This window comes from Galleria mellonella, unplaced genomic scaffold, assembly GCF_026898425.1.
Source record: "Galleria mellonella isolate WM207_F2 unplaced genomic scaffold, CSIRO_AGI_GalMel_v1 utg44, whole genome shotgun sequence".
In the NCBI taxonomy this organism is placed as follows: Eukaryota; Metazoa; Arthropoda; class Insecta; order Lepidoptera; family Pyralidae; genus Galleria; species Galleria mellonella.
In genome coordinates, this window is record NW_026442100.1 from 2,783,567 (window position 1) to 2,806,896 (window position 23,330).

The 23,330-nt window shown below is 33.4% G+C and overlaps 1 protein-coding gene and 1 long non-coding RNA gene across 3 annotated transcripts; both read left to right on the forward strand.

Moving 5' to 3' along the window:
• Positions 1–1,394: 1,394 nt before the first annotated feature.
• LOC128201474 (uncharacterized) lies at positions 1,395–3,750 on the forward strand. Its single transcript, XR_008253257.1, has 3 exons — positions 1,395–1,732; positions 2,868–3,065; positions 3,502–3,750. It is a non-coding gene; the product is annotated as an uncharacterized LOC128201474 (long non-coding RNA).
• A 3,919-nt stretch (positions 3,751–7,669) lies between these two features.
• On the forward strand, positions 7,670–22,076 carry LOC113518990 (trypsin-4-like). Of its 2 annotated transcripts, none has more exons than XM_026904032.3 (6): positions 7,670–8,041; positions 10,686–10,845; positions 18,202–18,392; positions 18,863–18,954; positions 19,305–19,467; positions 20,127–22,076. In XM_026904032.3, the coding sequence occupies exons 1-6, from the start codon at positions 7,981–7,983 to the stop codon at positions 20,258–20,260; spliced, it is 801 nt and encodes a 266-aa protein (XP_026759833.1). In that variant the 5' UTR covers positions 7,670–7,980; the 3' UTR covers positions 20,261–22,076. The 2 variants fall into 2 exon arrangements, with proteins under 2 accessions (XP_026759833.1, XP_052754546.1); XM_052898586.1 differs by having other exon boundaries at positions 8,027–8,161.
• Positions 22,077–23,330: the final 1,254 nt, after the last annotated feature.

Genomic DNA, 23,330 nt, shown 5'->3' on the forward strand with positions numbered 1-23,330 from the left:
TTTTGAATTTTTTCGAGTTTTTCTACTAATTTATGTTCTGAGGCATAACAAAAGAAAGCGTAATCAAAATTACTTCTAACAAGAGATTTGTAAAGTAAAAGGATAATTTTAGGATCAGCTCCCCAGTTACGACCAATTACAGATCTTATTATATTAGTGGCTCTTAAAGCACGATCTACTAAGCAATCAACGTATAGATCCCATTTTAAATTTTGATGAAAAATTACCCCCAGAAATTTAACGCTACAGTCTGTTGGAAGAGTTTGATTATTATATATAATATTCATTAATGGAACATATTTATGAACTTGATGAAAAACAACTACTTTACTTTTGGTTAAACTAATATCGAGGGAAAGAAGAGAAAAATATTTCTCAAGTCTTTTTAATGACTCATTTAACACTAATTGCATATCAATAATATTCTTTCCTTTTATATAAATTAATAAATCATCGGCAAATTGCAAGTTGTTCACACTGTTTCCTAAAATTGAATTAAGTTTATAGATATATAAAATATATAGTAGCGGGCTTAGAATACCACCTTGACATACTCCTTTAGAGCTTAACCTAGGTCCTATTAATTTACTATTTACTTTAACATACACTTCTCTATTACTAAGAAAATTATAAATCCATTCGATAAGTTTCATTGGAAGAAATGAGGATAAAATCGAAGATAGAACTGTTAAATTTACATTGTTAAAAGCTCCTACGACATCTAAAAAAACAGATAGAACATATTCATCGTTATTCAAAGCAGTACTAAGGTCGACATAGAAGTTCGCTAAACTTTCGCGCGCTGAATATCCACGGCGAAAACCAAATTGATTCGATGGTAATATACTATTACTTTCAATAAAGAACTCTAAACGCTGTTTAATTAATTGTTCGAATAATTTGCCTGCACAGGACGTCAATGTTATAGGTCTATAGGAGTCGAAATTTGTAGGATCTTTACCGGGTTTAATTACTGGAATCAAACAATCCATTTTCCATTCTGGTGGGATAATACAGTCCTTCCATAAATCGTTAAAAATTTGTAAGAGTTTAGTAAGGTTTATTTTATTCAGCAATCGAAACATATTGTATGTTAAGCGATCAAGGCCACTAGCTGTATCTTTTCTAGATTTTACTGCACTGGATATTTCATCAATTGAGAATGGGTCAGTGAGAAATTTTGGGCATGAATTAACAGAATTAAACTGTTTGTCATCAAAAGGTGAGTGTACAAAATCAGGAGTATATTTGCGTAAAAAATCATTGACCCATGATATATCTTTAAAATGATTTTGACGATGTTTTGAATTTAGTTTTCTCATATTTTGCCAAACAGTGGAAATTGGTGTTAATCTATTAAATTTGGAACAAAATTCCTGCCACCCCTGTTGTCTTACTTGCTTAATTACTAACTTTTTAACAGCTTGAACTCTTTTAAAATTTATGTAATTATCGAGAGTTGGATTTTGTTTAAACCTAAGGTAAGCCGCTTTACTATCATTGACAGCTGTCGCACACCTGTTATTCCACCAAGGTACTGCAATATGTTTGTGCCTCTTTGAAGTATTTGCACCGCTATTTGATAAGTTCCTACGTGGAACGGAACGTTCCACAGCTGTCAAAATAATTTTACAGAATCTATTGTAATTGTTTAAGGGTTCATTGACATCATACTCGAAATCCAAAAGTAATTGATTAACAGTTTCAGAATAAAGATCCCAATTAACGAGACGTAGGTTTATACGATTTAACAAAAGTTTATTAACTTCATCTATAGGAGCATGTTGTTCACCTGACGGAGTTGATGAAGAGTTCTTTGTGTTTATTTTAGTAAAAGTCGGCAGGTGATAACTTCCTAACGGATCATCATGAACCGACCACTCGCATTTTAATGATATGGATGGGGATACCATAGTTAAATCAAGGCCATTGGGTCTCCAAATATGAGAGCCAACAGTAGTAACTTGCTTATCATTTAATAGTACCAAATTACATTCATCTAAACAATCAAGAATGTCTTTACCTCTTGTATTAGTGGAGGTACAACCCCACATAGTATGATGTGCATTTAAATCTCCAGATATGATAGTGGGTTTAGGAAGAGACTCCAAAAAGAACTTAAATTTGGCTTTAGTAAAACTAGGTGTACTATTGGTAGGACAGTAAATACTGGCAACTGAATACCAAGAATTATTAACTTCAATACTAATAGCTATAGTTTGCAAAGAATTGTCGAAAAAAGAGTGAAGTTTTTTATATCTAATACTATTATTTATAATAATCGCTACTCCATTGTGGTTATTACCACAATCATTTCGTTCTATACAATAATCTTTAATTTTTAATTTGTAATGTGGTTTTAGCCAAGTTTCTGAGATGAGAGCAATGTGAATATGATGTTCATTTAAAAATTGTGTAAAAATATGTCGATTGCTCAGTAGGCTCTGAGCGTTCCACTGTATGATAGTTAATTGGTCTCGATTGAATTTTGTGAAATAGGTCTATTACCAAAAGTATCATATAACACATTCAAAACACTTTTAGTGTTAATAGATGTGTTCTTTGTGTTATGTAGTGAAATAAGTTTGATTATGCTTTCTATTAAAAGTGATAAACTCTTGTTATCAGAATTTAGAATTGAAATTAGGTCTACATTTTTTTTAGGTTTGTTACCCAGTTTAGGAAATATTTCAGTGCTAAGTATATCTCCAAAAGAAGCAGGTCTGAATTTAGATCTATTTTCAGCAATTTTCTTTTGTTTAACAGGGCATTGCGGTGATACACTTGTGTGATTTCCATTGCAGTGTACACAAATAGCGTTTTCCATTCCAGTTGTACAAGTTTTATAATTATGCTCACCTTTGCAGATGCTGCAACGCTCAGAATTCTTACAGAATTTAGCTAAATGTCCATACCTCAAGCACCGGTAGCATTGTTTAACTGGTGGTATATATGGAGTGACATTGTGGCGCCAACCTCCAATATCCAGATATTCAGGTAATACAGATGCAGCAAAAGTAATTGTCACGGTTAGAGTTGGCTGTAACACATATCCATGAGTCAAGGTATTTTTTCTTAAAATTCTTTTAATAGCAATAATTTTCTTAGAACTCGATATCATAGTATATATTTTTTTATTAGATATATTTGTAGGTACATTTCTAATAACGCCTGTAACTTCTGTTGAAGAAGCAGGAATACTGGCCTTAAAATGGTAGTCATTTAAAAAAGTTTTATTATTTAAAAAAGCATTGGCTAAGTCTGGCTTTTGAAAGTATACTCCGATTTTGAATTTATTTATAGATCTAAGATAAGTTACCCCTTTATTAAATCGTTTTAAACAGGAGGAGAGTGAGAGCAAGTCTCTGGATCCAATGGTTTTCTGACTATCTGAGGATTCTACAAAGACAACAAATTCTGTCCCAGGGGATTCCTCGGGATATCTTCTAATATAATCTGTGACATAGTAAGGTTTATACTTATCGGCCTTATCAATTTCAGATTCTGAGTCAGTAGAAGTATCTTCCGAATATATATCCTTGTCATTACAAGGTTCATGGTCTACATCACCTGAATCGTCATCTTTTTTTTCCTTTTTCTACAACTGCGCTTCCCCATGAATGCTAATTATATTACTGTCGCTGAATTTAGTGAAAATATAATATTTTATTAAATAATAAGAATTGATAGAGATAGTTTTAATAAATTAATAAAAAAAATTTAAAAAACCCGCTTGTTCTTATTCGAGTTTCCCGCCTTTTTTTCGCTTATTTTAATATAATTTTACTTTTACTTTTTAAAACTGTGTTCAAGATGGATAAGGAAACATTTCATTTGCCAATTTCTAACTCGAACGTAATTCGTGTCAGTTACTACAGAGTAGTAATACTTAAAGGAGTTACTATGGTAATTCATTAAGTTAACAATAAATATATAAAAGAGAAGGCTGCACGTTATCAATATACGGGTGGCACCGTCACCTTGGCACAGTTCCGATGAATCTTCCACAGGCGCGATGGTGGTTTACAGCATTAAAAAAAAAACAAAAACATAACCAAGGGCAAACGATGTTTGTCTAGACAAGACAAAACACACACCGTTGGAATTTCCCTTCTTATCTGACCCCGTAATTCGAACCTTAATGTCGGGAAGTTTCCCTAGATAAGCTTGACAAATAGGAAGGCGTAGTCTTTTAATTTGCCCTTAAAATTTATAAGTACATATTTGTTTTTCATAATCCGCTTTTCGTCATTGTAAGAATATGCATTACGTAGGAAACATAATACGTACGTTATATATCAGATGAAGGTCAGGAGAAAACAATGTTTTCTGCATGCCGTGCATACATTTTGATAAAAAAAAAAAACAAATAATTCTCTATGTCTGTCATTAAAAAAAAATATTGTTATTAGCAATTCAGTTTAAAATGTCTCTAATATATATAAAAAATTACATAATTGGAATGTTCAGTTCAGTAAAAAAAAAGCAGTGAATTTTTATTATTATTTCTCGTTGATACTATTGTCTAACTTTGACTCAATTAACCAATTGACCATTGTCTATTTCTTCATCCACTTGTAACACTTGTGTATCGCGACCTTGTCATAAACTCATGACTTCTTGCTCTTTCAAATAGCTATTATAAATGGTTAACTGAACTAAATTCTTGCCTTCTCTTCTATATGGAGTCTCTGTCCCCATAAGAAGACAATATTAGTCTAATAAAACCAAACGCCGCTACCCCTTCTCTCTTCTTACCACGTGGATTTGAATATGCTGAGCGAAATAAACAAGTCGACTGTGCGTTCACCACAACGGTTACAGTTGAAAATGTCAGCCATGCCATGCCATGTTACAATGATGATCTTATTAATTTTTATACTATTGCGGATCCTCTAGGGCGTGGCTCCTCTCGAACTTATATTTCCACGTAATGATCTTGTTTATTGATGTGTTGCGCGTACAGTAATTTAAAAAACTTATTACCAACAGACGTTATAAAATAAGAAAGTAGAATGGCGCCGTCCGCTTTAAAGTTACTGCGGCAGCCACTATTCCGGTAGGTCAGTGCGACTGCATTATGTTTGTTCCGAAACATCGAAAAATTGCAAAATGTTAAACGCGCCATTTTAATCCTGAGATTATGTAAACTGTTGGGCAACAATACCATGTATACGCGAATTAATACTGTTCCACGCGGACCATCCGCCGTTAAAAGAAATTAAACTTCCACATTGCATAAGAAATTGAGCCGCCTAATTCTTTTGAGACGACTTGGCTAGTTCTAATTTTTTGGGATATTAATCCCAGAGAACGGATATAAAGAGTCCGAGAGAGTATTAAAATAAGCAGTTTAACAGGTGTTATATATTATATATATGTGCCATTCATTTCGTATAACCCATTGATTAAAATGTGGGTGTATTAAAACTCTTCGTTATTATTTTTATCGTGAAATAAAATTGTGTATTAATTTGCGATTATTTAACTATAACTTGAACAAACTTGAAACTTCAATGAACTGCTACTTGTATTTATAAACTAAATAAAATTAAGTATCTTACTTCGCTAATTAAATTCATTTTTCATAAATGACTATTGAAATAAGTCGATTCGTTCAGGAGAAATGAAGTATATAATTATTACTCTAATTGCCAGTTTTTAATGAAAATGCATCACTTGACCTGAATTGTCTGATTGTCAAATTGCAAGATTATTAAAAAAATATTTGTTAAATTATATTGTATCAAGCAGCATTACTTGCCAATTCTTATATGAAACCATCAATTAAATTGTAAAACTGCTCAAATACAGACTTTATAATGTCTTATTGCAAATACCAGGCACTGAACAACCTGTTACATTTTTGTACAATTAATATGGTGACTCACGAACTGAAATATATATAGGCTTACTCTGTTGGCTATGTGAGAAAGCTCGCTGCGGCATAGAATAAAAAACGAGGTATATCCTCATTTCGAAGTTTAAGAGAAACCAAAGTAACCAATATGCTATGACAGAACAGCAAGCTAATGATAATGGACCATAGAATAGAAAAAGAACCAGAAGAATGGTTCTTGAGTGGCGATCCCGTAAAGTCAAAAATTGGTGTTGGTGACTCCACGATGGATACATACATATGTTCAAAAGTAAACAGGACTACAGCTGCTGCTGCTACTACTATTCATGTGACAGTATCGTCCTCTGTAAAGTCGTCGCCATGAGAATAATTTTGTACAAGAAATTCGTATGTTTAGGGGAAGATTCGACAATGGAATCTCTGGATTGTAGTAAAGTCATCGATATGGCATTTAAACCTTCAAGAAAAGAGCATATTCCTTCCTAAAAAGCCAGCAACACACCTACAATTTCTCTGACGTTGCGGGTGCTTATGGGCACTTGCCATCAGATGAGTTGCAATCTCGTTTGCCTTCTATGTCATGAAAGAAGCTTCAACCAATTAAGCCATCGCTACTGTATAATGTACAGTAACAAGTCAATGTATGTCATGATCGTGATGAAATGGATTACTACTATCACATATATAGAGACTGTATCCACTTTGCACCTCCAGACATTGGAACCTTAACTTCCCGTGTTAGTACAACAACAAAACCGTTCACGCCCAGCATTTAACATAAATATGAATTGTTATATGTAATCTATATCGTTTACCAATAACATCATATTAAACATTATATGTAGATCTCTAAATCAAACTGAAAACATCGAAATATCAAGCGGATTCTCATACCACTACTAAAAAAGAATGACACACTTTATCTACAATGTATTCATCAATAACTATCACACCTCTCTTTAAATACTTATTTAAATCCGGTAGTCGAATTGCAAATATTTTTGTTCACATTCCATGTTTGGGCGTGTTTCTGTTACATGTATGCTAATCTTTGGAGCTAATGATACCTCTGGTCGTCGCAGCACGTCCCAAGAGAAATGTGATTATCTATAATTTCAAATGCATATGCATTGTAATTTTGTAATCTGATGAATGTAACTCAGTTAATTGCATTTCTTGTCTTACAAAAAGTGTAAGTTATTTTGTCCTTAGGCGAATATTGGCCCATTTAATAAATTGTTGCCTCTTCAGAGAGTCAAAACCCGAATTAGTCATGCCGATATATCTTTTATTTTATTTTAATCATATAGCATTAATTAGAACAACCCCTGAAATAGAGGACTCATTCTTCAAGTGTTTTCCGTTATTTTTATTTCATTTAACTCTTTATTAGATATTTCTTTTTCCTTATGCTGCACCAAACTCAGTTCTTTTAAAACGTAATTCTGAACTTTTAGTCATCTCCAAATCAAATCAACCTCAGTTTTCTCTCTCGTCTTACGGGTGATTGGTCTAGGTTCAGGTTTCCATGTAAATATTCTTTCCTTACTTTCCCAATGTCATTACTCCCACATCCTCTAAGCATAAACATATTTCATTCACTACTTCTGCTATGGGATAATCAATATACCTATTGCCTTACTGAATAACAGTTACACTATTAACAAAACTCCGTACTAGTAACTTGTATAGTATAACGGTTAGAGATTGATGACTAGGGAAGGGCCTCTACTAATAGTGGTCAGTTCTCAGCGTCAAATGTTGATAGTCGCACGCATAATATATGTAGCGTTAATAAAAAAATAGTAATACCAAAAGAACTCCGTAACAAACAATACCCCATACGCAATAGTAGCAAAACTATGTAACAATAAAACTCGATAACCCAAGGTCATTAACTAGTCCCCACGTCCTCGCCAATCCCCAAAAGCAGCTAAGCAGTGGGGTGACGCGCGGCCGCTCCTACCACCGTCACTCGCTCCGTGGTCGCGTTGCCGTGAACTTGCCCTGCTCTGTCGTCACCCTGGCCCCGAGACGTTATCGGAGGCGCCGCCGGCGGCCTATAATAGCTGGGCCGGCGTCTCCCCCTGCCTCCAGAGTAGCCTGTGCCTTCGCCAGACATGTTTCGTGCTTTGTGCATCCTCAGTATCGTAGCTGCCGTCCACGCTTGCAAACCCTGCAGTGAGTGCATCCTGAATATCCTTTACTGATCTTAACACCAGATGAAGATCTTAGTTGTGTGCGTGTAGTGTTCGTTGTTTAATATAATTTTATTATTTGTAAGGAATCCTAATATATGTGGTAAGTAGTCTAATAACTTTCCTCAAGTTCGCGTGAAAATATGTAAGTGCAAACTAGGTAGGTGATTGCCAATTCGTCGCATAACATTTGACCTAATTGTGTAGTACCTGCGTTAAAAAAAATTACAAGTGTTGTAAATATAGATAAATATATCTTAAACCTATATTTAACTTTATTCAACTTAATTTCTGATCAGTTAAACAAACCATTTCGGTTATGTCATAAACTGTTAATAAATTTGAAGTGCTTTTAGAGAGCTAGGACGTATAACGTTTGCAAGTCAGTTGCAATAAGATAGATTCTCACAAGTGTGTTAAGTGCCCTCGCTTGAACGAAAACATCTTCTAAATGTTGATTTTAATATGTATACTGTACCGATTAGTCACATCCGCATATCTTTGACACAATTGTAAAGATTGTGCATCTATACTTTTTCTGTCCTAGCTCGACAGAGAATCGAACCTAGGACTTCACATACGCAAAGAAATGTACCTGCTAAGTGTCCTTTATTACTCATAAAATCGTTTTTGACTGGCATACTGATATTATATTACCAGGCGTATCATAATCCGTTTCATAATGTTAGATTTTCACGTAGTTTTATAGGAATTCAAATGAAATTAATTCATAACTTAGATGAAGTATAGATATAATAATTAATTAAAAAGAGAACTATGTAAATCTTTATTAACATTTTAAATTTGTTTTTTGAAAGTAGTTAAAAAAATCACAGATATATTAAAAAAAAGTTACTATGAATTATGTAGTTTACAATACCTAGTTTCACTTAGACAAAGGACAACCTACATAGAGCCATCGTTATCGTCTACAGATCGCCGGTTACTCCAGTTCTTTGACGATAAATTACGATAATGCGTAATTTATTATCACTAAAAATGTATCTATGTCAAAAAAAGTTTAGAGAATTAACAAAAACGATTTATGTAGTATTTTTAAAAGAGATCTTAGTGTAGACAGATATTTGCCTATAATAAATAATTTTTAAAACTGAATAGAATACAAACATGCATAAATTCTGAAAAGAAGACATAATTTAAACTTATACCTAAGAACAAGGAAATTTTTGGCTAATACCGTCGTCTCAATGACATCTATGTTGCAGTTCATACATATGTACAAGAAGACATTGTTTGCCACTTTTCATCAAGCGGGAATTTAGTTTAAAATACACTGTGATGTTTTTCTGGTTGTCTAATTTGAAGTTACCCCGTATTCAGCCCATGATATTTTATCCTATTTCTTATTTTTATATATCTATGCTTTTTAATAATTCCAAAATGATCTTAACATATTTGATATTTAAATTTTTAGAGCCTCTGTAATATTTTTAAATAAAAACCTAAAACAATTGCAAGTCGAGCCTACTATACTATTTTAAATTAGTTATTTGTGTAAATATGACGTCCTTTCTTAAACCGTACATGGTTCAAAGATAAACAGATATACTCGATATTTTGATCATAATAAATAACAGTGCTAAATTTAAGAATCCGTGCCTAAAGGACTGAATAGGTACAGACATTTGCTTTATTAACGAACTAGAATATTTTACAAAACTTTAAGATTATTAGCCCTTGTTTCGCACGGTTTTATGCAAGGATAATGCAGCTTTATATAAATGAAAGAATTTTTAAAAAAATTTACAGGTGCGTTATCCGCAACATTTGCGTATCCTAACGTACGGTGCACTTTCAATGTCGTCTAATCAGCACCAGATTTTATTTTAAAGCCTATATTATAACATAATTAGGGTTCTGAAATTTAATAGGTATACCTCATAAAACTTACAGCTTTCCTAAAAACGTGTACTCGTGTTTCACACTTTCAAATTTCGATTCAAAAATTGTCACGTCAAATACTAATAGTTGCTAAATACCTATTTTTAAATTCATGTTTGTAGTTAAAGCATAGGGCTGCCATAGGGTTTTCAATTCGATTTAATCTAATATAAATGATTAAATAAAATGAAGAATTGAAAATCATTCCGATATTCGATTTTGCAGATCGATCTTTTTGGCAAATCAATTTAAAGATCAATAAAAATTTTGTTTATTCATTAAATATTGTGGCCTTTTTTTAAATAGTGTATAAACACTTTTTAATTTATACCTTTTTTGTGCGTAGTTTTTAGTTTTTTTTTTTTTATAACGTGTTATGTACACGTTATAACAAAAACATAGGTATTTTTTTTTACAACACAGGGGGCAAACGAGCATGCGGCTCACCTGATGATAAGTGACTACCGCCGCCCATGGTCACCCACAACACCTACGGCATTGCAGGTGTGCTGCCGGCCTTTTAAAAAGGAATATGCTCTTTTCTTGAAAGTTATGTTGTATATATATATATAAAAACAGATAAAAAACTAATTTAACACGAAAATATGAATTTAACTGATTGACCTCTATTTCAAGTGGTGTAGAGTGACGATAATTTTAAAGTCTCGCTGCCCATTCTTTTTTGTATTGAAAAATTCATGTAATCATTTGTTTAAATTGCTCAGCATGTGGGGTCGCACGCAGTGGTCGAGTGGTTGGTGGGATGGCCCTCTCCCCTGGCGAGTTTCCCTGGCTTGCGGCCCTCAAACGGGATGGCAAGGTGATCTGCGGGGCCACAGTCGTCGCGAGGGACCACTTGATCACCGCTACGCATTGTATCCATGGGTAAGAATTAAAATACTCCTAATTAACAAATAAATATATTGATAAAATTAATATCAGAGCAGTCATCAGTTGATCAAAATCGGTTCAGACTTGACAAATATATCAATATACACACAAAAACATAATACGAATTGAGAATCACTTCCTTGTGTTTATGTACAGTATATACCTACATAGTATAAAACAAAGTCGCTGTCGCTGTCTGACCGTCCCTATGTATGCTTAGATCTTTAAAACTACGCAACGGACTTTGATGCGGTTTTCTTTAATAGATAGGGTGATTCATGAGGAGGGTTTATATGTATAATACATGCATAATATAATAGGGGAACAATGATAATTTTAGAGGTTTCTAATGTCGTAAATAAACACACTTTTTAGCGTTCCACCCGTGCGAAACCGGGGCGGGTCGCTAGTTGAGAATAAAATTGGAAACTTTATGTAGTTAATATTGGTATCATGGGTAACATAGTACTCTCTATTATGTCTATGATACTGTTCATCTCTATAGGCGACGGTTACTACTTTCCATCAAGTGGGCCGTCAGCTTGTTTGCCATCCTAAGTTGCATAAAATCAGTGTAATAGAATTACGTAGCTTTCCCATATGTAATATATCCGTATACACATATATATATATATATATATATATATATATATATGGGATAAAAAATGCCCAAATTCAGTAATTATGGTCAGTGGCGTTTGAGTTTGCAATTTTGGCCGCCCTGGGCCCCAAGCCATGTAGCAAATACCAGCCACCCCTTTCTCAGCACCCATCATATTGAGTACATAATGAATTTACTTTTTGCCAACTTATATCGAAATCCATTCATAAATTTAGTTAACTGTAATAACTGCTAGTATGTAATATTTTCCGAGGTTTCTTTTAGGTATACGTACTTTGAATTATTTCTTGTTACCATCAGTGAATTTTTTGGCATGATTGGCCGCCCCTAATATTTGGCCGTCTTAGACCCCGGCCTATTAGGGCAAATCTGCCACTGAAGAAAGACAACACAAAAGAAAGAGACAATAGGTTTCTAAGAAGTTTAACGTCTTTATGAAGCGCCACATTTTTTTCTATCGATTATTCCTACCATATTGTACTAACATATTTCCGCATTGTATTTGTAATATACAGGACTATACAGAGTTACAGGATCGAGTGAAGTATTATGTCGGTGAAAATCAAAATTTTCCCTAAAAAAATGGTGTAAAACAAAAATAAATTGTTCAGGTATTACCACAGATAATACGATAGAATACGCCCTAGACCCCGGCCTATTAAGGCAAATCTGCCACTGATTATGGTCCATACGTCTGTACTGTGTATACCAAATAGATAAATTCTGGTACAAATAACTTTTACATTACCATAGGAACAAAAAATGTAAATATCGATTGCTATTTATAATATTTTATTGCCAGTTAAAACCCATAGCTAGTCATACTATGACGATAAACTGGGACTTTATTTGTTATCTAACCTTGGTAACCTCACGTGTTGACTGACATACACGCGTCTATGCAACATGAGGTCAAAGTCATACAATACCTATTGGCAGAAACCAAATCTAAACCCTTTATTCAAAGGGGGAAGGAATTGTTAGTAATGAAAACTACCACTCCCATTGATATCAATATACCCTGATAGGACGACTTCCACGTGGTCCCCCCTGAAAACCATCGTGCTGAATTACAAGTGTATTTATCACGATGGGCTAACTGACCTGCCTTTTTATCCTCACCTATCATTCCTCACTGGTGTCCCGCCAGCGTATAGCGTTAGCGTAGGCGGGGTTACCATTCCATTATCATCCATTAAAAAAAACCTTTGTTCATAAAAATTAAAATCTTCTACATGTCTATTTTAATTATTGCACTCTTTTGTCACTTTCCTTTAAATTGGAAATTTAACTCAAAAGAAAGAGACAATAGGTTTATAAGAAGTTTAACGTCTTTATGAAGCGCCACATTTTTTTCTATCGATTGTTCCTACCATATTGTACTAAATTATTTCCGCATTGTATTTGTAATATACAGGACTATACAGAGTTACAGGACAGAGTGAAGTATTATGTCGGTGAAAATCAAAATTTTCCCTAAAAAAATGGTGTAAAACAAATAAAAATTGTTCAGGTATTACCACAAATAATACGATAGAATACGTATTATCTGTGGTATAGAAAAACTAACGAATAGAAAAGCTTTTTATATATTACCAGAAAAATCAAAACAAATTTAAAAAAAGAACGACCTGTATTAGTACGAACGTCACTACACAGTACAAGGTATGTACCTACAGACCTATTATTATGTAGTGCCGTTGATCAAGTCGATCTTTTCGGCATCCCCCCTAGAAACCATCGTTCTAAATTCTAAGTGTATTCATCACGATGGTCTAATTCATCTGTCTTTTAATTCTCACCTATCATCTCTCACTGGTGCCCTATCAGCGTATACCGTTAGCGCAGGTGGAGTTACCATGCCATTATCGTCCATTAAAAAAAACCTGAAACCGTGTTAGTATGAGAGGCTCAAATATTTTATCATTTTTCGACACGTTTCTTTGGGAAAAAGTTTACTTCAGAAATCCACGCATACGAAGTAACGGGCAAAAATCTAGTATAAGTAATATTAAAAATAATATATATTTATCAAGATGTGATTTTTTTATTTAAAATCTCAAATTTTAAACATTAAATTAAATTAAATTTTATTTATATGGCTGATTTCGTAAAGCTTATAAAATTCTCACTCGCTGAACATTATTTCAATATTTGACCGGTCCAAATTTTATAATAACGGATGATAAGAAATGTGTAATATACATAAACTAATCATAGCCAATATTTAAAGATATATATTTGCGAACTTGCTAAATACTTAATTAGCAATCATTAGAGACGCACTGTCGCCTCGTACGCTAGCTAAGTCAACGTAATAGGTATTTGAAGAACAATGTGGGTGAGGTGTGAACATAGGTGAAAGTTAATAATTATTTATTTTCTTTAAAATGAGTCCTCTAATTATATATGCAGTTGAACTGTACCTTCTAACTAAATACTGTGTAAATATGTGTCAACAGCGAGGTGAATTTTGATGTACCTAATCGAATTGAGCACCAATCGTTTTCTTGATGTTGACTTGTCTTACAAACACTTAACGCCTATTCGATTCGATGTTCTGTTCGAAATCAAAATTAGAATTCAACCGACATCAAATAGACTTCAACTGGACGTTACCTTACCTTATACTTATTAGACGTCTATTCGATTCTATGACATTTACATTCGATCGCAATATTAAATTTCAATCGTCATATAATTTAAAATTGTGTTCCATAAAAAAATAACTGACTTTCATTGTGGTAAAATCTTTAATTTAAAAACTAAACTGCTAAATCGATTTTGATAAAATTTCTATGGGGCCAGTCTGTAATATTATATAGTCAGATACAAAGAATTTTCCTAAACTGTTTATAGCTGACGGATATATACAATAATACACATAAAAAACGAATTTAGAACCTCTTTTTGAAGTCGGTTCCAAAGAGACATCAACTTGCCTTATACTTATTTGACATCTATTCGATTTGATTTCGATTTAATGCCAATTCGATTGCGTCGAAAATCACCCCGTTGAATTACTAAATAATTCGCAACAATCACCTATGCTTTTTTTGGACAACTGTATCTCTCTTTTGGCCTCGCTAAACTCAGTAAAAATCTTGACGAAATGAAATTGTTTCACAATCTTATTACCAAAGTGAAGACCACTTTGGTAATGAACTGATTACTTCATTAAATACGCCCTTTGGGATTGTGTCCCAAATATTTCATATTCGAGCTTATCGACACACTTTCATGTTGCGCAAGGCGCATCTGTTTATTCAGAATGCATATATTGCATACATATTTATTCTGCATAGACCCTTCAATTTAAAATAAACTAAAGTGAGGCAACAAATTGGACAAGCGAAGAAGATGGCCTCCTGTTATCGTGTAGGTACTGAATAGAAATGATTTCATTATTACAGATTCTATTATAGTCCTCGAAATTTGTAACTTACCTAGTTATAAGCTGGAACATATCTAGGTAATTAATGTCTCTAGACTATAATTACGTGTTTTTTTTATTTTATTTTGAACTATTCCGAAAATTTAAATTTGTCTAAAACACTAATAATTGTACTAAAATATCCTAAAACATATTTAAGTGCTCAATTAAAATTCCTATAAACAAAAAATAAATTCTTAGTTGCAAAATAAAAACAGCAGCAACAGCATTATAGATAAAAAGATTAGATAATGAGTTGTGTCTTTCACAAACCAATCAATCAAATGACAGCAAATTTATTAAGATATTCAAAGACAATTCTTAACTCTTGTTTAACCTATAAGTTGATTGACCGAATTATTAAAGTTTGTTACAAACCGTTAATCACTTGTTTAACTATATAAATAGAATAGGCACGTGAACTTCGCGACCTTACTTATTGAACCGAGAATTGTTCTTAAAGCAACCGAACAAGTGTGTCAGTGGTCCGTGTCTTCCTTCAGTTTCGTTCATTATCAATCACCAATGCAAGCAAACTGTTGACCGCAATCTTCGGGAAATATTAGCGAGTGCCTCTATCTAAATAATCGACGATTAATAGATACATACTTGATAAATTAAAGGTTTTATTTCGTAGGTTTGAATTTTGATGACCACCATGGTTTAGCGATGTAATATATTATTTTATGGGCAGTTATGAAATAATGCACACGCTTATGCCTCAGATAATATACCTAATTGTATCTAGATGATTTAAAGAAGCCATAACAATCGTTTTAGAAATTTTATCTGTTTGTCTGCTTGTGCGTTTGTTGCGGTAACACGTAAAAACTACTGTACCAAATTCGATGAGGTTTTTATACTTGCGTCCCTGAACTGGCGTATGTTTTATCTTGATACGCCGTCTATAAGTGGTTTATTTGATTATATTTCCTACATCTGATATCTGATAAGGTGGTAGTGTGTATTTCAGAAGTACAAAAATAAAATCACTTCTAGATGTCGTATTGCCACAATGAGGATGCAGTCCGATAAATTGCCCTATCGTGGCGAATTCACTATAAATTAACCAAGATATTTTTAGCTGCACCTCATGTAGACCCTCCTAGTTTTAGCACATGTATTAATTTTACTTCCAGATATCTACAATAGTTGCAGATTCAATTCCGTACAAAATAAACATTCACATTAATTGTATTCACACTTCCATTTATGTAAGGGATGATTTCCGCCTAACAGCTTCCGCATCTCATCGGAAAGGATGCGGCGACAGCCGATCGCGAGCGGTAGGATGCCGACGCATACAATCGGCTCCGAGCCGTCGCTTACAAACCTATCCGTTTCTGTGCCTAGCCAAACAGTTTCATGCCTACTGTGTTGGCGTGTTCTAATTTTTTAAAATGGCTGAAGTTAACGTAACATTGTTGGCTACTACATTAGAAGAAGAAGAAAATAATTATAAACACACATAAAAGGAAAAAAGGAAAAGAAAAATAAGTTGTGCCACCCGGCCATGGCTTTGAGTGCACGAGACGGCAGCCGCAAGGATCCAATCAAATACGACAGACGAACGGAGCCAATCTCGCGTCGCAGCATATTTTCGAGTACGATCGTATGTCGCGGAAAGCGCTCAGTCAAGCTGATGTGAGTGACTTGGCAGTATAGACTTTAAATACTGTGTACACGATTTAATATCGTTTAAAGATTGTAAAATCCGTTCCGATCCTATCCGATGCGAACCGTTTGGTGGAAATCATTCTTTTTAATCTGGATATTTTTGTGTCTCTAATAACGTATCTATTATATTTAAAAAAATATAATTATAAAACCTCTACCTTATATTATAAAATGTTTACCATGTATTTGATATTTTTGCCAAATGTGAATCGATTTTCATAATTATACTTACTATCGGTAAAGTTTTATTATTGCTTTTTTGTTTACTCTTGAGGTAATTTTACATATTACATTTTGTCACAATTGAAGTGATTTTTGCGAAGTAAATTTTTTAATTATCATTTCAGGAACTAGTAATGTCGATATTTCCTTATGTACTTAAAAAAGGAGTAAAACCTTTAAAGAAATTTAAAAAAAAATTATTGAGTATAAATCCAGAAACAATATATCAATAATAAGCTACCAAAGTACTCATTGACCCACAGTAATTGAACGCACTCGAAAAACACCTATTCCTTTATTCAAAAACACTCTCGCTCATTATACAGACCGCACCTTGGCCTACATATAAACGCCGAGATTCTCGATTCGGAATGTATGTTTTCTCATTACAATTACAATAATCTCAACACAAATGGTATCGATTTAAAATTCCGATCGTGTTGAATGAAACAATCGGATAATCGCATAGTAAATACGAGTAACAGTAGGCGCATCTAACCAGTATGATCTTGACCTACTCGTATTCTATGTGACCTTACATTTGCATACCGTCACATCATGTTATCTGTTACTAATCTGTGACAATACATACGTGTAATACTATAAACGTAGCTTTTTGTTTTCAATTATCTAATTATTCTAGTATCGTCATAACACCGGCCAACAAGGGCGAGGACATAATAAAAAATGAATATTGTTTGAAATGCTGGGTAATTATAAACTTGTGCTACAACAACTGTAAATTAATAATAAAATAAACACTGTACTGTATTCTGATAAACAAACTTTAAAAAAAAGAAGAATTTCAGTTCAAGTATTTTTCTGAACCTATTTTGACAGTACTTTTTTTTAAATGTAAGTTTTCTTTTTGGTTCCATTCTGTTTTTATCAGAAGTACCTAAAGCAAATAATTTGCGGAACAAAATCTTAAGTCAATATCGGGGTGAACGCCACCAAAGAAGAAGAAAATCTTAAGTCAGACGCTCATATTGCAAAGACAATCTTTCATTTACTCTTTTACAATTTACTAAAAGGATAGCTATCTTAACATCCATACTTACCATTCCACCACTTAAATAAAACCATAGGCGCATGGGTGTGTAAGGGTGTGGCTAGCCCTAGAATCCTCTAATACTTACGAACTTTAATACTCCAGGATATAGATAAAGTTTCACAAAGACATATATGAGTGTATTGTACAAGGGACTGGAAAAATAACCTAACATACACCCTGAATAAAACTATATCATGCCGTAATAGATCAGCCGAAGACAATAAATTTATAAAATCATGTCACATAAACAGTATTTTAAAAAAAAATATGTACAAGACCTATCTCTCATAAAAAACTCTACGCTAGAAAAGAAAAAGTAAATACAAGTAAACGTATTTTCAGAGTGGAAGCGGCTCGTCTCACGGTGCTCGTCGGCGAATACGACGTGAACCACACCCGAACTGATGGCTTCGAAGTATCGCATGTGACACAGCATCCAGACTTCAATCGGTACACATACGACAACGATATCGCTGTACTGCGACTCGCTGAACCACTACCTGAACATCTGTATAGACCTGCCTGTTTGCCTGGTGAGTTTTATTTATCTAATGATGGTGATATTCACACATTCAGTCTACAACGGTGTTTCCCAACGTTGGGCCCACGCCTCACAGAAGGGCAATGTGATAGTTAGGGGGGGGGGGGGGCAATTAAAAAACAGACTAGATTTTAATCCTCTTGCTCCGAGCCATTTAAATGCAATGCTAGAGTAGATATCCGTGCCAATTTAACAAAAAAAGTAAATTAAAAAATGCTATAAATATTTATTAGGTATAATTTCGTTTGATGTTACCAAAATATTAACTGGGCGATTAGAGTCGTCAAGTAAACTTTGTCGGGATAAATTATGTATGGGGGCATAAAAATTTTAGAAATGTTCAAGTGGGGCATGATACAAAAAAGATTCGGAAACACTGGTCTACAGTACAGGTAAAGATATATAAAGAAAGAAAGATAAATAAAGAAGCACATTCCAATAATTTTCTTCAATCATTTATAGATGATGACAACTCACTTGAAGGTGAAGACGCTGTAGTATCGGGATGGGGAAGCACTATTGAAAAAGGGCCCGCTTCAAGTATACCAAATAAAGTGAGTGGATTTTTTTTTATAATAAAACTTCCGAAATCTACCACATGGCACATGGTAACAATGTATAACAGAATTTGTGATATATATATTTATTAAAAAAATAAGAATATAATTACAAAATTGACTGAAAATCGAAAAACTATTATTTGATTAACAGTGAGTTATGTTCTTATTCTCACTATAATAACATAAATTTGAAAAAGCGTATCAAAATAATTCTTCAATCGAGGATGCAATGCGAATAGTGATTTTAGAGATAGATATCCTCTGCACATAATTAATACCTATAATATACAATAATAATAATAGACATCGAAATTCGTATTTTAAAAAGATATTGAATTTTTCAGGCCAAGGTACAAATTTGGACTCAAGATGACTGCAGCGGCGCTGGATACGGCCGTAGAAAGGTTACACCCCGCATGCTGTGCGCCAACGCTCCAGAACGCGACGCCTGTACTGGTGACTCAGGTGGTCCCTTGTTAGTTCCTCAACCATACTACACTATTGTGGGTGAGTTTTCTTCATCGTCATCTTATCGGCTAATATTCGATTAAGTATTTTTCCGCTCCAGGCAATAATATTTGCCGCATTTTACAATAATGACCACGTTTGATCATGTTTCAAAACATAAAGCTTTTTACCACTTTTTTAATGGAGTGAAAATAGAATATTAACCCCATTTATGCTAATAGTATAAGTATTCTGACAGAATACTAGTGAGTGATAGTAAATGAAGGTGAACTCTGATCAGTTTTTTTTTAATGGATGATACTAGAATGGTAAACCCGCCTGAACTAACGGTTTACGCTGGCGGGGCACCAGTGAGGTATGATCGTTGAGAATGAAAAGGCAAGTTAGTTAGCCCATTATGTTGGATACTATAGGGGACCCCGTGGAAGTGGACCTGACAGGGTATGACAGGTCGACATCCACGGGCCTGACAGGGTTGCAAGCAAAGGGATTGGTAGTAGTAGGTAGGTCGCATTTCTGCCTGATTACTGACGAGCTTAGTCTATCACTGCGAGGGATACCATAGGTGTCACAGTTTATTGTATGATATCCATGTCAAACTGTTAATGTTAATAGTTGATGTCTATCATTTCTTGTCAGATGGACCGTTTAATTTGTATTCCAAGTTTTATATATATATATTTTTTTCATTTTTGCAGGTGTTGTGTCGTGGGGTCGTGGCTGCGCAAGGCAAGGCTACCCTGGAGTTTACGCGCGTGTAGGTCATTTCTTACCGTGGCTTCGTGGAGCACTAAGGCACGCTTGCATGTGCACACCGCCATCTTTAAGTTAATTTTTTTTCTATTTAAATCTCCGAATACCCAATTGACTGACCAGTGACTAAAAACACCATTAGTAAACTAAATTAATCAAAGCGCTGGCCGTAGGCTGGTCTCCTTCTACGTTAGCTTTTAAAATGTAATATGCATGAAATGTGAGCATATCAAGTGTCCACCAGCAACACACAGCAGCAACGGTCCAGAAATGCCTCTGACAACCCTATTATTGTCATGAGCATATTCTTTTAAAAAAAAAACTTTTGTTTATGTATTTTTTGTAGAAAACATAATCATTATGTTAATAAGCTTTATTTGTTGATGTTGTTAAAAAAGATCTTATAAAATCACATGCAAATAATACCATAAATCATGTACTAAATATTAACTGTTAGACTTTCTCGTTGCATGATTTGTGGTTTATAAAAGACCGTAATTAACGCGACCATTTTATTTATTTATAATATGATTAGGCAAATTGATAATTTACGTAGAATATCTTGATATTATAATTGCATTAATACCCGTCTCTTATAAACCGTGCAGTAGGTGCTCCATGTAGCAACAGATGTAGGCAAGTAAGTAAATACGGATAGAGGCCACTAAGTTTTTTTTTTTTGATAAGTGAAAATGACATGGTAACCCCGCCTGCGCTAACGGGATACGCTGGCGGAGCACCAGTGAAGGGTGATAGATGAGAATGAAAACAGGCCAGTTAGCCCATCATGATGAATTCATCAGGAATTAACCATGATAGTTTCCAGGGAGAACCGCGAGGAGGTCGACCTGGTTGGATATATTGCTAGCAATGAGATTCTCAGTCTCCATTACTAACAATCCCTTTCCCCCCAGTCACTTAGTTTTCCTGCTTACATAACAACCTGGGATGTAATGGACTGGTAAATATTATGTGTAGTTGATGTCTATGTAGCTATATTAAAAAGCTTTAAATTTTTTATATAGAGCACTAATGAGTGGTGATACGTGAAGATAAAGTAAGATTACGTACCAATGTGGATTTACCTTGATAGTTTCCATGGGAAACCACGTGATTGTCGACCTACATTGATATATTTCAGATTACTTTTTAGGAAGAGGAGGCTATTTAAGGAACAATAATAGTGTTCACTGGCGTGGTACCGGTGAGAGATCATACGTTCTAACGAACTCAACAATAAATATTACTATAGTTTCCAGGGGGAACCGAGACGAGATCAACCTGATAAACTATATTAGAACAGTTATATCCCATTATTAACAAACCCTCCCCCCCCCCCCCTCTACCCTCTTCGAAAAGGTATATACATACATTCGGATATGTCTTTACGAAGTGTCACTCAAATCCTAGAATGGGCATCGAATAATTTTAAGATTGGTACGGCCCACTCGAACACTTCTTAAATACGCATGCGTCGACCTGTGAGGACAGAGTAATTAATAGCAACAAGAATGCTACTTGACAAACAATTATTATCCCCTTTTAAATATGGCCAGTTATGTAACGTAGTATTAGAGAAATATATATATATATATATTGTATATGTTACCAATATGCTGACAGAGGCAATTTATACTTAAGAAGATTTAGAATAAAAGTAATATGAATATTAGTCTATATTCAACAGTATTAACGTATAACAATACTTAAACTAGAATAATAGACAAAATTTTATATTTTTCTTAAATAGTTACTATAGTAAACTATATGGCTGTGAATTTAGATTAAGAATATGATAAATATCTTGCTTAGTTATTTGTAACTAATAGATATTAATATAATTTTATCTTATGTAAGTAGCTACCTATTATTATACGGTATTTATCTATGTGCAAATGGCGTTTATGTTATGATTAATAAATATATTAATAATGAAATAATTTATTTTTTTTATTTCGTATTGTTTTCAATTTACTATTAATTTATAAACATTGAGGTCTTCCAATATTTACTTACTAAGTATTATAAATGTGAAAGTGAGTTTGTTTGTTTATTACTTACTGCAACCTTAACAACTTCATTCATAATTTTAAAATTTGATATACCTGTACCTAAGACCTGCACATACTATATGGAATGAAGAATGCAGAAATGACTGTCAATATAAATAAAAAAAAAACTGGTCAAGTGCGAATTGAATTCGCGCAAAGAGATTGAATTTTTTTTTGTGAAATAACTATAAATAGAGTTTTACTTATGCTACATGACATTGCTTCTTGCTACATTTCATGATTCTACGTCAACGGGAAGTACCCTATAGATTTTGATTTTTTTGCGAATATTAAAATATACGATATAAACGACCGTATCTTTCGATTGCACCGATTTAAAAGCTTGATTATTTCACTGTTTTAAGAGATTACAGACCTAAGTATAAAATATATTTTCAACTTAATATCTCCAAGCGTTCCTAAGAAAGTATCTTGACAGGTGGACGGACGGATAACGGAGTGGTCCTATAAGTGTTCCGTTTTTTCCTTTAGAAATACAGAAGCCTAAAAATTACGCTTCACTTATAATTAAATTGTGTAAAAAATATTAAATTAACTACTATATGTTTGAATCTTAGATTTAAATAAATTACATAATAATATAAATAAATTTACATTTAATGTGATATATAAAAGTTTATCAAAATTGGTAATATAATTGAGATAGAATTTCGACTCCGCTACGACATAAATGAATAAATTAATTAATTAGATTATATATACAAAGTTTAAGTATACTTAACTATAATAATTTTATTGTTTAATTACCTATTCAAATCTTTTGTAAATTGTGCTAAAAACCTCGCTTGTTTTTTTATATTATATCAGACTGAATGCGAATTTATTTTATTTATCTATTTAACTTTCTTTTATATTACTACGTAATTTATTAAAAAAAAATAAAAAAATTTTTAAATAACTACTATACGCAGTGTAGGACTACTTTGTTATATTTTTGTTCGTCTTTTATTTATACAAAATGTCATTAAAACGTTTTTATAGACGCAGTATTTAGCGACAGGATTTTAAGCTACTTGGGTCAATTGAATTGAATATCTAAAAGTATCCGTAGACGGTCAATTAATAATCTTTTCATAA

Excerpts from the sequence above, each read along its gene's own strand:
- LOC113518990 (XM_026904032.3), top strand. The coding sequence starts at position 7,981 with ATGTTTCGTGCTTTGTGCATCCTCAGTATCGTAGCTGCCGTCCACGCT. Across the intron at positions 8,042-10,685 it reads CCACGCTTGCAAACCCTGCA|CATGTGGGGTCGCACGCAGT; the intron begins GTGAGTGCATCC and ends TAAATTGCTCAG. Across the intron at positions 10,846-18,201 it reads GCTACGCATTGTATCCATGG|AGTGGAAGCGGCTCGTCTCA; the intron begins GTAAGAATTAAA and ends ACGTATTTTCAG.